Source organism: Monopterus albus, unplaced genomic scaffold (assembly GCF_001952655.1).
Source record: "Monopterus albus unplaced genomic scaffold, M_albus_1.0 scaffold198.1, whole genome shotgun sequence".
In the NCBI taxonomy this organism is placed as follows: domain Eukaryota; kingdom Metazoa; phylum Chordata; class Actinopteri; order Synbranchiformes; family Synbranchidae; genus Monopterus; species Monopterus albus.
This window is the reverse complement of record NW_018128078.1, coordinates 318,784-334,890: the sequence shown is the minus strand read 5'-3', so window position 1 is coordinate 334,890 and position 16,107 is coordinate 318,784. Positions and strand designations below refer to the sequence as shown.

Below are 16,107 nucleotides of genomic sequence, written 5' to 3'. Positions count from 1 at the left end.
GAAAGTAGTTCATTCATTTTTCAGTTACTTATCCAGCATAAACCTCCCTAGGTCCTCTGTGTTAAGTTCCATACATTAAGATGTGTTCATGTTTATATATTTTTGTTTACAGGTACAGGCTTTTATTTATTTTAGGCTTTTATTGTGAAAACACCGGAAGGTCTGGGGAATGGGAGTGCGCATGTGTTGTGTTGAACATGGCGGGGAAAAATAAAGTTCGACATTGAGTAAAGAAAGTGCATCGTACTGTTTAACACTCTGTGCCAGATTTTCCACCACGGTAAAGGCTTTGGAGTTAGCTGATGGTCAAACCAGAGGCCTGAAGACGTCCCACCGGACTGACAGACACAGAACAACTGATTCAGTACAAAAGCCAACATCAGGCGACATGAACTCACATGGCCACTCCAAAGAACTCATGTTTGGCGGTGGAGACAACCACGTCGGCCTGACATAACACTCTGAGGTAATCTTCTCTACTGGTAAGGAAACCCCAGTTCAGGATGTGTGAGTCAAGCAGACTTCTGGCCTCCAGGAAGATATCTGCAGGACCACAGGAGAAAAAGACACATGCAGAATTAAACGATTCTTCCAACAGGTGAATTTCACTGTAAAGGCCAACCAGCTGGACAGGTCTCTGGTCTGAACTCAGAAACCTGGTCCAAACCTTAGACCAAGTGTTGATTAGTCTAACTTGGCTTTAGCTTGGTGTACCTCATGTGAACCTTCAGGAGTGATAGGCCCATGTGAGTGATTCTAACATGAAGCATATAAATGAAGTTCTACAAACACTTAATTTTCATTTCATGTTCATTTATTGATTTGTTTGATCAGGAACAGTACACACACTGATCAACATGAAATGAACATAAAGGAGTCAGATACAGCCAAAAAGGTAAATTTGTGTCTGGGCAGGTTGAGGTTAAAAATAAAGAAACTCGATTTGCAAGCAAACATAACGGCGTCCAAGTAGGACCCAGAGCACCACTGACCCAAGGCAAGTGTGAAGCAAAGCACACTGACCAACAAGGCGTTAACGCACGGTCCCCTATCCCTGCTCATCTGCCAGATCTACTATTGTGCTAATGTCAGCAGTATTTCTATTCATGGCGCCTAAATGTGTCCTGGTTGTTGCCTGCCTCTGTCTACCTGCCTACTGATTAAGGACCTCTGTATTGTTTTTGACCATGTAAATGCCTTTTTAATCTGCAGTTAATTTTATGGCTCTGAATCCACACGATGTGGTAAAAAGTCCTACTCAGTCAGTGCAGTCTGTTGATCTGAATATTCTGTGCTATACTGCAGGCAAGGAATGCAGTTTATTAGGTCAGTCTGATAGTTTATTAAGTCAGACTAATCCTCCTTCCTGAAAGTAATAATGCTCAGTTTCTGTTCAAATGGTTTAAAACAGGTGTTGATTCTACTTTATGGTCATTTTGTGTTATACAGAGAAGAGTTTCTATTGTTCAGCCTACCCTCACCGATATAAACTCGGTGGACCAAATACCAGAAAGCCTTCTCTGTGTGATGCAGTTCAGATCAACAGCAGCACAAACGTCAGCCTCCAAAATGATACTACATCTGAATCAGCACCCCTCTGAAAAAGTCTGAACAGTACCGCGTTCATTGAGGAGGACTTACTGTAAAGCTGTTGGATTCTAGCTAGCCAAACCCCATAAACTGCCAGCTGACTGCTTCACTTGTCAATCAAACTAAAATAATGATCTCCTAACACAAAGTACATTTCCAAGGCTACAGTGCCCATGACCCACTCCCCAAATGGGTTCAAACCATGGCTGAACGATTGTTTTCAAATCAAAATAGCGATTTAATGGAATGCAATACTTGGACGGCAAAAGCTGTGACTTATTAAATGCATTTTTAACCACTACAGATTCAATGCAAGTGGCATCTCTGCACACTTCAAGCACACACCCCCTGCTGTCCTCCCCAGGCTTCACATGAAACCTGCAGAGTGGATGAATGAGTGGGCATAGAAAGACACCACTACATTTCACTTTGGTGCTGCTAGCCATAACGAAAATAGCCACAGCGGTCAGCAAAACCAAATATCAGTGACCATGAGACAATCCTGGTGTCAGAGCAAAACAGTACGGCAGCCCTCTGGTCCTATTTAGTTTTTAGACCAAAGGTTGCACAGTAGGATCAGCTAACTACTGACCATGCCTGGCTAAGGTAGTGACACACACTGTTTACATGCACTTAACCAGGTTACTGAGAGCAAACCACATTATGGCAGCAATCAGATAAAGCATTTAGAAACATGGCAGCAATCAGGTTACTCAAAAACCCCAGTGTACATGAGATAAAAGCAGCCTGATATTTATGAACACAAAGCAGAAAGACAAACAGGTGAGCAGTGAAAACAAATTAATACTCCCCAGTATGATTGGCTTCCAGCACTCAAAGCTAATCACTAAATATGATGCTGGATCCATAGCCAGTGTGTTTATGCTTCAGTAAAACTGTCTCACTGTTGCAGAGTGTGTTCATTACATTAAAACAGGTGGTTATTACAGCACTGTCAGCTGATGATACATGGTGTTTTATCAATTAAAATGCTCTGACTTCCATGTCAGCCAAGAACTCACACTTACCTCTTACTGAAACTACAGCACAGATGCAAAACAGTTGGCAAGGTCAAGAAAAATCAAAGCATTTCCCACTTCTTTCAAAACTAATGAAAGTAAACTGGTCCCACAACTATTAGCTTCAGCTGGACTCGGTCTCAGACCCTGCTGCGTTGCACATATGCTTATGGGTATGCATATGATCTTAAAACCACTTGTTTCCAGCAGTGCTCTGATTGGATACACACTGTCCTAGTTATGCATGTACATGTGCAGTATCTCTGTACCTGGTATGTCGGTAAACGTCTCTCCAAGCACTGACACGTGGAAGTCAAGTTGTTTCTCCTTAAGCTTGAGCAGAGTGGAGAAGAAGAGCTCAGGGTTTTTGTCGTGTTCCCTTTAAATAAACAAACAGTTTCTCCGTGATTCTGGTGAACTAACAAATGCTCAGACTTCACAAGATCAGGAGGCAGAGGTGGTGTCTGTCAATGGAGCAACAGATGGATGAGTTAATGAAACCATGGTTCTTAAAGTCACTCTTGGATGCTACAACACAGATGATGCTACAACACAGATAATCTGACAGGAACACAACTTAAAGACAGGAAATCAGTTACTGTCTCACGTAGCCTGACCAGCTTTGTTTAAAACTGTGAAATAAATCATGAAGGACAGCGAGCACACATTAGAAACTAAATTTGGGTACAAAATTTTTCAAGGAAATTGTGGGACTTTTCTCTCAGAGTGCAGGTCTGCTTGTGGTTCCTAGAGTCCACAGAAGTAGAATGGGAGGCAGAGCCTTCAGCCATCAAGCTCCTCCTGTGCAGAAGGCCGCCCACCAAGAGCCAGGGTCTGTCAGAAGTTTCTTCCTTTAAAGGGAGTTTTTCCTCCCTGGTGTCGCCAAGTGCTGCTCAGGGGGTTTGTTAGGTCTTGCTTATAACGGTGTGAGGACTAGACCTGACTGTGTAAAGTGCCCTGAGACGATTGTTGTTGTGAACTGGTGCTATACAAAAAAAAAAAAAAAAAAAAAAATAAAAAAAAAAAAAAAAAAAAAACCTGAATTGAAGAAACTAGGGACACATTTGTCCTAAATTAATGTTGGTTCACAGTTTCAGCTGTTCAGTTTTTGGTGAGAAATTTTTGAAACAAACAAGCAAGATAATTATTAGGTAAAATCAATGATTAGGGAAAATGGGTTTTCCTGTTAAAAACAGCGCATTCAGAAGAGCAGACACACAAAGGAGTGATGAATCATTAAATTTACCATGGGAGCTTTTGTTCATGCTGTCCACTGAATATCTATTTAAAGTGAGACATTCCTTGAAGGCAAACTTTTTAGGGTTAGGGTGAGAGAATTTACAGTAAAAGTCCTTCTTGGAGACCGAGTAGATATTTTATCTGCTGTAAAGCACACACTGTAAATTTGCTGAAGCGATCCCTCTACAAATCAAATGTATTTTGACATCTCCCACGTTAAAACCCTGCTGGGTGTAATGCTTTCCCTGAGCTGCTGGAGGCCTGTTCCACAAACGAACCGTCACATTAGTCCTGACGCTGAGCCGTGCCGTCAGTGACAGAGCGATGGTGTGAAGGTCAAACAGCAGTCAGCGGGATGCTGTCCTAAGGTGACGTTGTACCGAGCAGATTACTTCCTCACATTTTCAACTCCCGGCCTCTCGTCTCCCCCTGGACACAAAGATAATTCTCTCATTTGCCCAAACCTTTAACTGTTCTGTGAGCAGCCTACCCCTCCGCTGCCTCCGAGCTGATACAGAGGACAAAGACTAAATGAGAGGGAGATAACAATGCTCCCATGTCCCCCCAAGAGGTGAGAGTTAATTAACGGGTGAGGAAACCATAGTCAGGGATCTCATTCACCATTGCCATTAAAACATTTCCACAAATAGTAAATGCTCTGAAATTAGACCCATTGGTTCATAAACTGAATAACAGCAGACCAATCAATAATAAGACTAATGTCACGGCCTTCTAGCAAAGGCCGTGACATTAGTCGGACTAAATCCATTTAGCTTCAGCTTGAATCATGAAATTTAAATTCCTATTGGACCAAAAGTTTTTAATTTCCTATGATATAGAGGAGTTTTGTCAGCAAATCCCCAGGATCCCCGTTCTCCTGGACTCGGAACATAGATCTTTAGGACTCTGGTGGGTGTTTAGGTTCAGTGTCATGCTTCAGGAACATCTAAACATCTGTTTAGCTTGGGGGCGGCTGTGGCTTAGGAGGTAGAGCAGGTCGTTTCCTAACTGGAGGATTAGCGGTTTGATTCCTGGCTCGTCCAGTCAACACGTCAAAGTGTCCTTGAGCAAGACACTGAAGCAATGAATGTGTGAGTGTTTGGGAATGGGTGAATGGCCAAATAGTGTGAAAGCGCTTTGAGTGTGCTATAAAAAGCATAGAAAGGCGCTATACAAGTAAAAGACCATTTACCACAGTTTCTCAGGATCTAATAACTGAGCACAAATCGCTGCATTAAAGAAGTTTCAGATAGTCTTGTTTTTAGTCCCGTTTCACGACATTGTATTTATGAACATATGATAAATGGACAACTAATGATTTTTCTGATTATCTGCTAATTTTCTCAACGAATCAATCGGCCAAGTCTGTACAAAGTTATTTACACACAAACCCCTGTGTGAGACAATCTGCAATAAATAAAAGGTTGTCAACCCACTTGTGGTTTCTCTAAACAATGCTAATTATAAGGAACATTTACAGTTTGTGTGCTCTGACATCTTCAGTGTTTGCTTTGTCCAACCAGCTCAGTGTCGTGTGACACCAAAAGCAAGCAGACACACATATTTTAAAAACACTCAGATCGATGACGGCAGCCCCGGCATATGTCACTGACTGACAACTGCTGGTGTTCAGTAGTCAGTTTTCTGCTGTCTGGGATCGGTGCGGTGCTCTGGGATGCTTCTTCACCACCTGCTGCTTGTTGTGTTTTGTCTTTTACACAGAGTCAGGACATAAAAGCTGATCCCGATCAACTTAAGCTCTGTCAATGTGCAGGACGAAGCTCTGAGGCTGCAGCTTCTTCACCTGAAACACCCATTTCCTCCCCCTCCTCCCCTAGAAACAGCAGCAGTAAGACGGAGCTGTAATCTGAAGATCCAGGCCACACGCAGATTAAACAAAAAACAGATGAGATGGAGAGAAGCTTCAATCGGAGATTAACTGAACCTCTGTGGAAAAATCCTCATTTCCCCCAAAATAAAAGTGTCCGGCCATCACTGTGATAATCCGGCAGTGTTTTGCTCAGTTCAGAGCAGCTTATACGACGGCTGCTTTTGTCAGCGATACAAGAGAAGGTGAAAAACAACCAACCACCGCTCAGCTTTATGTCGATAATCTGATTTACAAGCATGTTCAGGAGACAAAAGTCAAAGCTGAAAATGCAACTCAGCTCTTTCATCTATCTCGCTGATTCACAATTTCAGTCCAAACACAACCCGAGGCTGCGTTTATCAAGCAGTGTCAATGAAAAAAAAAAAAAAAGTCCTTTTACAAACTATAGAATTACACTGAGGAGGTCGATCTTAACATAAGTCACTAATGCACAGTATTATTTTGTCAGACCTACTTTTTTCAGAAAACTGGTGACTGTTCTTGGGAAACTACGGTTTGCTGCACATGATGATTTTCACATACTGCTGAAATACTTAACGGTCAAATATTTTGAAGACGTAGAGTAAAGTTTGGTGTCCTGACATCATACTTTGAACTTACCACCTGTGAGGCCACACAATGTGCAGAGGCTTCCCCTGGTCTTCAGGGCCCTCCTCGTGAACAGGCTTCTTGTCTGTTCTGGGTTCAGACGTGGGCCAATCCCCAGACCTGTCATGTTACGACAATAACAGGTACATTTTAATAAAAATACTAACAGGATATCATTGATTATTACAAAACCCAGCTCCATGTAACAGATCTTGTAATGATGAGGCATGTCATTACATTAAACAAACCTCTGATGTATTTACCCTGATGTCTGTGGTTGACCAGGACCGACCTTCTGCCAGCGGACCAGCTTGTGTTTCGGCAGCAACCTGAAAACCACAAGCAGAATAATCAGTGTAAACTCGTCTGTGGCTAATTTACATCCACCAACTGCAGATGAACAACAGCTACCAACTCTCCTAATCGCTCCTGAACACTTCGTCACTGCTGGTGACCACACCAGAGTTTACACTAATTAAACCATACTCATTTTACACCAGTCATTGTTCCCTGAAATGCACTGGAGTCCAGTCAGTTCCTGAAGGCTTTTATCATCTTCCCCAGCAACAATCAGAGAAGTGAACATTTCTCATATCAGGAACCAACACGGCAAATCTAACAGTTTTCAACGGTCGCACCAACGACGTGAACTGCCGGGAAACTAAAAGCAGACCCGATGTTCACTATGACTGAAAATCGCGACCAACGGGTCCAAAGTCCATACCGAAAACGCTCCAATCGACTCCCAAGTTGAGAACGACAAATCTGAAGACGACAAACGAGTCCCGAGTCAGGGTTCAGGTCAACAACAACTCGCGGGTTAATTTCCCAGTAACTCCCAAGTCAGTAGGTCAGCATCAACAAGTAAAAGTCGACACCAATGAGACCCTGGTCTAGTACAGAGTCGTGTGTTTCAAGTCTTATACACTGACGCTTAGACCGGTTATTGCTGTTGATAATCAAAATACAAAGTTAATACCAACAATTCGAACCAAGCTTCAAGTATTCATTCAGTTTTCAGGGTCTCAAATCAAGTTCTAAGCCTGGATCAACAAGCCTCTGGTCAAGTACAAAGTCCTAAACTTTGTGTTTCAAGCTTTAATTTAAGATCTTTAAACAATGTTTCAGGGAAAAAACAAAACAAAACTGATGTATAATCCACACCCAGTCTAGGCCAACTGGTTTCAAAGTCCCCGGTCATCACCAACAAGTCTCTGGCCAGGTCCATGTCTGAAACCCACCCGTCTTCAATCCGACTTGTTTTACATTGAGAAACTGATAATCAGCAGATATTACCTTTACAGAAAGGTTTTATTCACACAGACAAAAAAACTCACCTACAAATGAAAAATATTTGATGGATGATCTACTACATGACTGATATTTCAAAATAAAGTATATGGGGAAAAAAACAAAACAAACAAATGTGTAAGAGACTCGCTTTTCTTCCGTTCTCTGAGGCTGGCAGGTAAAAAAAACTGAGCTCACACTCAGAGCTGAAATATCTAAGCCCAGCTCAACCACACAAAGTATTAATGTGCACAGTGGGACTTATATCAACCTGAGGCAGAAGGATCAGAAAACACAAGGGTCCATTATACCTGTGGTTATCAGATCAGAGGCGCTGTAGGCCCTGAGAAGAAAAGAAACCCTGTGGAAAACCACAGACAACTGACTTGGAAGAAAGGGATGTGAAGAAACCATCCAAATATCCAGGCAAGATGTGAAGACATGAACACACACACGAACACACACACACACACATGTCAAAAGACCTGGAGACTTGAAGATGTAAAAAAGCAAACAAAAAAAAAAAACCTGAATAATTAAGACAAAAGCACAGATATGGAGAGAAAGCCCATAATAAAAAAAAAATAAAAAAAAAATTTAAAGACAGTCATTAAAACATTTAGTCGTTAAAGTGTGTATACCTAGGCATTTAAACATTGAGAGAAATGTCGACACCTTTTCAACCTAACGAAGACATTCAGGGAATAAAGAAACACAGTGACATCAGCAAAGTGTTTTTTAAAAGCCTCAAAGCGAAAGCTGGATGGACAGAAACGGACACGCTGTCCAACCGGCTGCATCACAGCCACGTCTCTGTGGGAAAACCTGACTCAATAATCCATTTTGGAAATGAGATGTTTGACTGGAGGCAAATAAATAAATAAATAAATAGATAATGGGAAGGGACCAATTATCTTCCTGATAAATCAACAGTAATCTGTGTGATGACCTCACCTCTGTGAACCCGATTAAAGATGAAAAGCCCAAGGTCAAAAATCATTCAGCTCATTTATCTCACTGGCAATAATCTCTTCACTAATGTACATTTAGCTACACACAGGATTGAACAAAGACACAAAGAGGTTGCGTATATTCAGTGGAAAGAGGATGAGACCAGTCAAACCAGCGCCTGCTCTCTTCATATGGGCTGTTACGACAGACTTCCCACACTTGAACCCGGCCTTTAAAATAAAACCTCCCCGACAGCTTCAGCCTGATTCTGGTCAAACAAGAATAAATATTTACTGAACTACATCTACCTGACAGATGAAGAAGAAGCAAGCTTCAGTCTTGCTTTTAGACAGATCGTATGGGAATATACTCGATTCAGAAGGAACCTCGTACTTGGAGACTAAAACTGAGACAGTTTTAGGCTCAGAGAGAAAAACTGGCCACTAAATCAGATTCTCTAGGGCTGACCCCAAACCAATGCTCTCATCTGTAACTCAGAAGTGAACTTTGAGGCTCAAGATGGGTTTGCCCTCAATTTTTATTTTTTTTTTATCATTTAAGAAATGCAGATGAGGTCTGTCTCAGAGCGACACAGAGCCTACGTCCACCAAACTGGACTGTTGTTAACGGTCTTCTGTTTGGCCTACACAACACCAGGGGCAGAAGGAGAAAGGCAAGGCAGGTTTATTGTAGAGCATATTTCATACACAGAGGCAACTCGCAGTTTTTTTTTTTTTTTTTTTTTTTTAAACACAAGTGAAAAACAACAAACATCAAAACCAGAAAAAGATCAGTTAAGACAAAACTGACATGCTCATGTAGTCCAACTATAGCAGGAATCCTCATCATCAGTTTTTAAGGGCACCGTTACATTCCCTAGCAGTGCCATAACATTATGACCACCTGCCTAATACCATGTACACAGGAGCAGAGGTGTAGCACTATTTGTTGAAATACCAGGGTGCACCTATGAGGCACGTGCGTGCATGTTCATTGTTGAGTTGTGGTTCCTCTCGAGGGCCATCTAAACACTTTTCCTATGGTGACAAGTTTACACACAGTACACTGATGTTAGTCGACTAACTGCCCTCAAGATCAAATGTTAAATGTATTTTATTTTCTGCTGTGGCACAAAAACAGTTTGAATTAGTCGCCATTTGAAAAAGAGAAAAACGGCAATATTTGTCACGAGTGGTCCTCAAATGCCTCCCAAAGCTATAAGAAAATAGATGCTCCCTGCTCCAAAGCGTACCGAATGCTCACCGAGCTCCTCCTGCATCACATCAACCAGCAGCAGTGAACACATCAGCTGTGTGTGACTGGTCAGCATGTGCCACAGTCTGGCTATCCTGTGCCCTGCTTGTGTCACATAGACCTACTGCTGATCACTCACAGGTACAACAGTCCTTCTACATCGTTTACTGCATGTTAAACGGAAAGTCTGTTTCTGCTGCTGATCATCTGATGTTTGTTTCCACAGGAGGTTACACCCCGGACCATCTCAGTTTCGTTCTGTCACTTGTCTTTTGCAAACAGGGTCTGTGGTTGACACTAAACCATGTCGCTGTGAGCAGTCGCGTTATCCTAATGCCTGATATACACCTCCACACCGACAGGAAATGACATCGTCCGTGGTATTCACGCCACCGCTCAGTGGTCAGAATGTTCTGGCTAATTGGTATAGACCAACTACAACAGGAAACCTTAACCTCCAACAAAACATTGTTAAAACGGGAAAAAAAAAATTGATGAACAAAATAAAGAGCAGTTACAGTGCAATGTTAAAACTAAACTGCTTAATCTCAACTTCATAACACGTCTACAAGGCTCTAAAGATGACAAACCAATGCCTCAGTAATTTTCTCAAAGATGCTCACTGTAGTTTTTACTGAACAAACAGTGCACTTGTTGGGCACTATTTTCAGTGGTGGAAGAATCCACATTTGGTCTCTTTTGAGTACTGGTGTCAGCTGAACAGGGTATGTGTATCTGAGTAAAAAGATCCAATGCTGGAACAACTTTGGTTTTTCCAAACATGGATTAAAAATGGTTCATGTGTCTTTCAAAGGAGGCTAAACTTAGCATCAGGGTCCAGCTCTGAAACCTGAGACTGCCCTGGTCTCAGCTGGGTCACACAGCCCATGTCATCAGCAAAGAGCTCTGGATCTCTGGAGTCTGAGATGGGACAGTTCAGGCGGGTGGACTGAACGAGTGTCAGCCAGTCATTACAGCACAATAAGATCCACATTAAGGTCATTATATGAGCTGACTGCTGAGTCCACCAATGACCCGATAACCAGAGGTGGGATACTGCTCAGACTCAAAGTGTTCTCCCAGTCTCCCTCTGGTGGGTTTGTGGCTCAGTGTGAAGTTATGTAACATTCATATGGAGGGAAAACTGCGACATCAGGAAGGACCAGATTCAGTCCAGAGGAGAACAGCTGTTGGACTGTAAAACTCCAAAGCCAACCAATCTGTCGGTTCATGTGCACATGCTGAGGATGACAATTGGACAGACGGCTGATTCATGTGTCACTCAGACCGATCATATACTGTGTTGGATATCAAGGTCCACTGGAACATGATTTGTCTTCTTCTCTTCTTAATCATCATATCACTTTATACCTATTTCTTACTAACGCACACACGGTGCATACTGTATCCTCTTATGGGACAGGAGCTGTGAGCCATTAGCTTGCTCCAAAATCATAAAAAAAAGAGGAAAAAAAAACTGTAAATCTATTTGCTGTAAGTTTTTTTTTCCAGTAAAAGCAGTTGAAGTGTGAGAGCATAAACCAAAAGAAGTCATGTAGACAGAACAGAGAAAAAAAGCTCAGTGATGAAGACGAGCATCACGCAGTCGCCTGTCCTCAAAAAGTCTTCTTCTCAAAAACATGTTTGAAAAGGGAGTTTGTCTTATAACTGGGGCCGCTATGTTCAGGATAATACTGCAGTGCGACCTGGGAGAAAGCGTAGTGGGCATTCCTCAGTATTTTCTGACATTTGACAGAAAGCCATAAACTATGGAAACCACAGTTAGTAGCAGCCATGTACTGACAACAAGCAACAGCGAGCAGCTTAGAGAGGATTTGGGCCCAGATACTAAACTAGGACAGACTCATTAATGCACTGGCTCCAGTTATCAGTGAAACCCAATCACAGCCAGACGGTACTCAATGAACAAGACCCCGCTCAAGCTTTTTGCAGTTTAGGCCCCCCCATGCACGGTTTAGTAGGAGGACTGCGGGCAAGTGAAGGGATTGTCGGCCATGCGTATAATCACTTACTTACCTCAGCGAGTTAGCTGTGGCTCAGACACATTAACATGTTAAAATGAGCTGAGAAACACTGGAGGGGGAGAAGAGCTGTGCAGCTCTGCCACCGACACGACCACACAGTATTTGTACACTGTGTTTATACTTACTGACCCGTTTGTTCTGAGTCTCTACTCAAGTCCCGATGAAACCACAGAAATCAGAGTTTTGTCTGGGGGACCACTGAAAAAAAATATTTCTCTTACTTAGAGAATCTTTATTCTAGACCCCAGCTTCGAATTCATAAATTACCGGTTGGGTCATATAATTTCACCACATACAACACAATACAAATTTATTTGTATAGCACCAAATCACAACAAAAGTCATGTCAGGACACTTTACAAAGTAAGGTCTAGACCTTACTATTCTCACCATTATAGAGGAAATGCCAACAAATCCCCCCCAGAGAGGGGCTCTGTGGACTTTAGGAAACACAAGTAAACCTGCACTCTGAGAGCCAAGTGCTCTGTTGGGATGATAAGGCACTATGAGGTCTTTAAGATACGATGGAGCCTTGTCATTAAGGGCTTTGTATGTTAGGAAAAGTATTTTAAAGTCTATTCTGGATTTTACATGGAGCCAATGGAGAGAAGCTAATATGATCTCTTGATAGTTCCTGTCAGTACTCTGGCTGCAGCATTTTGGATTAATTGGAGGCTTTTTAATGAAACAGCCTTTCACCTTGACGATACATACCCTCATGTTTTAATATTGTGAGATCTCATCACAGCCCATGCCAAAAGCTGCCCTTCCCTGTGGTGAGTGGATCTCCTCCTTCCTCTGTGTGACAATCCCTGAGGAGCTTCCGGACCAAACGACTTAAAAGCAGGCCTCTTATGTCATTCGAGGGCAGCTGTGATCGAACATGAACAGCTGTCAAAGCTGGCTGTTATACATAAAGACCTCGATCGCTCATACAGATCCACTGATGATGCACCGGTTTGTTCATTTCCATGCCACTCACTGTTAATTGGTGAAAAACCAGCTGCAAATTGCTGGTTTCCTTAGACATGTTGGAGCCACCAATGGCACACACATTAAAGTCATCGCCCCGAGGACTGACAAGGGCGCTTCTGTGGATCCAAAGCTAACCACAGCATTAACAGTCAAGTGGTTGTGAACTACGTGAACCTTGAGTCACTGGATTCAACGGCCAAACGGACCCCCACACACACACGACTCAAATGACAGCAGAAGCAGACTGAAACCTCGTTTTGAAAACATGTTCCCCCTGAATACACAACTTTATTATAGGCTATAGAATTAAAAAAAACAGAGCTGATGAAAATAATTTCAGACAGGCGAATCACATTATGAGCAGCTTTCCAATAAACTTGCTGCCTAATGCAGAAAGAGACGTGATAGAAAGCACATTACTACAGCGTATAATGAACCAGCTTCTTGTTTATACACAAAGCCTTTACTTGACCAATGGCGCCAATGTTGGCATTTCAGTTTCCAAAACAGCGATGTCACACTTGTTCTTAGTGGGATTTCTCCGTGCTGAGAATGAGAGGATGACGAGTTCTTAAGCTTTCAGGGCGATTCCTAGGAGTGGTTCTGAGAGTCATTATAAATACTTCTTGAAAAGTGCAATACCCAGTTTTTGGTAATTTGCCTGAGTTCACAGTGCTGGAAGCTACACCAAATCAGCTGTGACCCTACTAACCTGGAGGTTCAGCGACATCATGTCCTTGATTTGTCTCCTAGTTTACAGTCTAAGATCAGAGTCCAAGTTCACATGACGCTCACAAACAAACATGAACCCTTGCAAAACACACATCTACATAAAGACAGCCTCTATCTTTGTCATTCAACATCAGATGTACAAAGAGAAGTGGAGGAGGCCTGTCTGATAGCAGAGGACCTGAACCTCATTAAACCTGACCTGCTGACATCAGGGAACTGGACTGGGTAGTTCAGGACCACACACTTGGGCCGGATCACCTGCGCAAGGTCTCTGGGTCGGTGGTCTGGGATCTTCTTCATGAAGGAGGAGATGGAGGACAGGAAGGAGTCCATGTTGAAGAGGGAGTTGAACACCACCACATCTGACACCAGGCTGAAGGACAAAACAACCAGACTGAGACCGATCTAAACGTTGAGTCCATTCGTATGTGGATCACAGTTCTCCAGATGATTTGACCTGAGCCTGGATCACTGGGTTCTTTAAAACTGGTTTGAAATCTATCTGGGGCTGATCACTAATCAGTACTGAAAATAATAGTTTTGTGAAGAAGGAAAAGCAGCAGGTATGTGAAACTGGAAAGCTGGGGTTTCTTTTTTTGCCGAACAAGTCACTGAGATCAAAATTGGACACAAATGAATTCGATAATGAAGCTAGACTGGATCTTTTTAAGTCTCAAAAGGTGCAGATCATTGTTCAGGAGGTCGACTATGGGTTTGCTCTACTCGTGTTGACATGGCATTAGCAGATACAATCACCAGTCAGTCATTCTCATGCCGCTCAGCTTTTAAAAGTCATTTAAAAATGAGTGAATGTTTAAGCTGCAGTGGAGTCTGACACACCGCGGCCTCGCTGCATTTCATTAAACCTCACATTAGTAAAGTAACCTGGCCTCGGTCCAATCAGACATCTCGTAACGATCGGTGCCACGCATTCTTTAATGCTGCGGTAACGGCATTAGCCTGCGACCTATTGACAAGCTGCCCATCAAGTCAACAACAGTTTTCTGTTTCACATCTGATTGATGGGAGCATGAACCTCTTCAATTACACACAGCAGCATGTCAGTAATTAACTAATCAGCCCAGGTCATTAACCAATCAGATGCAGCCCGACACTAATTAAGACACACTGTGTATTTATGCTGCTCTCAGTTTTATATGGCTGCTTGCTATTAGAACTCACACTTATGAAATATTACATTTCTCACTGTGATGGATACATACAGCATGTTAAGTGCAGTGAACAGATGTACTTAAAGCTGTTTTGACAGCCGTAAACAAACCTCAGTAACTCTGCAACACATGGCAGATGTCACTGTTGAGTAGAATGACCATCAACTATGGTTATTTCTGCTCAGGCAGGAAACACATCATTGATCTCTATATAGTGGGTCTGAATAACAAGAACAATAATAAAACATTTCCAAGGAACACATAATAGCAACCCAATTAATTTTACACCTTTAGCAATGTATAGCATGTAAATCCAATGTCAATAAAACAATATTAAAAAGGACATGTTGGTGACTGCATTCAGACTCTTGTGCGTACCATGACAGGACCTGGTTGTATCCATACTGGAAGTCTCTCTCCTGGTCTTTGCGGACTGGATAAGCCAGCTGGTTCTCGTGAAAATACAGAACCTTCTTAAGACAGGCCAGATCTGGCCTGAGGGCCACCAGGTCACACAGATTCAGGACCGAGCTGCTGAACAGGACTCTGCAGAGAAAAACAGACAAACACTTACATTAATGGAAGAAAAACGAACCACAGACACTGTGGAATCAGAAACCTGATGTCTCAGAACCACATCGGTTAATTTTATTACAATTAAACGTTTTCATTAAAGTCATAAAATTGTCTGTGTATGTGGTTGATTACAGTTCTTGGAAAAAAAAAAAAAAAAGAAGTGGCAGGTCGAACAAAAACTGAATTAACCAAGAAAATTGCGAGTGGTGAATCTTTATCAGAAACCTTAAAGCAGTTGAAAGCCTATAAAAACACACTTCCAACTGTAGCCCTTTTGTCAAGATACATGGGCAGAATGAACATATTTACATTATTATTTAAACAGAAAACAAGTTCTTTGAAAACCCTTTTTTGCACGGCCACCCCATGCATTCCTTTGACTGATACACAAGTCCCATACGCCAACGTGGAGGAGGCGGAGTTTATGACCTATACTGCAACCAGCCGAGGGGGGGGCTTCACTTCTGGAAGCCGTTAGCCTGTCCATCTTTTATATGGTCAGTGGTTTAAACCTACTTGGCCAATAAAGCTGATTCTATACACAGGTTTCATACAACATATAAAATGTTGCGTGTAGCAGTTCTAGGTATGAGCACCACGCCGACAGCTATGTCCTGTACCACAGCTGTGCCTCATCCCGTTACATCATGTTCTGTGCACAGGTGTTACATGTACGAATGTGAATCTAAAGTCAGGTGAGCAAGCCTTTCCTGTGCAACTGTGACCTGCTGGTAATGTGGATGACCTGCGATACTGTGCGAGTCTCACCTGTATGACGGGCAGGT

At 42.5% G+C, this 16,107-nt stretch overlaps 1 protein-coding gene across 1 annotated transcript in view; it reads right to left on the bottom strand.

Moving 5' to 3' along the window:
• gtdc1 (glycosyltransferase-like domain containing 1) overlaps positions 1 to 16,104 on the bottom strand; it is a gene marked incomplete at its 5' end in the record, with an annotated part of 21,958 nt that extends 5,854 nt beyond the window's left edge. The window contains 7 exons of the mRNA XM_020617983.1: positions 399 to 543; positions 2,879 to 2,988; positions 6,340 to 6,447; positions 6,591 to 6,656; positions 13,774 to 13,947; positions 15,125 to 15,292; positions 16,091 to 16,104. Of these exons, the coding sequence (XP_020473639.1) occupies positions 399 to 543; positions 2,879 to 2,988; positions 6,340 to 6,447; positions 6,591 to 6,656; positions 13,774 to 13,947; positions 15,125 to 15,292; positions 16,091 to 16,104 (785 nt within the window). The remainder of the gene's footprint in view (positions 1 to 398; positions 544 to 2,878; positions 2,989 to 6,339; positions 6,448 to 6,590; positions 6,657 to 13,773; positions 13,948 to 15,124; positions 15,293 to 16,090) is intronic.
• Between the last annotated feature and the right edge of the window lie 3 nt (positions 16,105 to 16,107).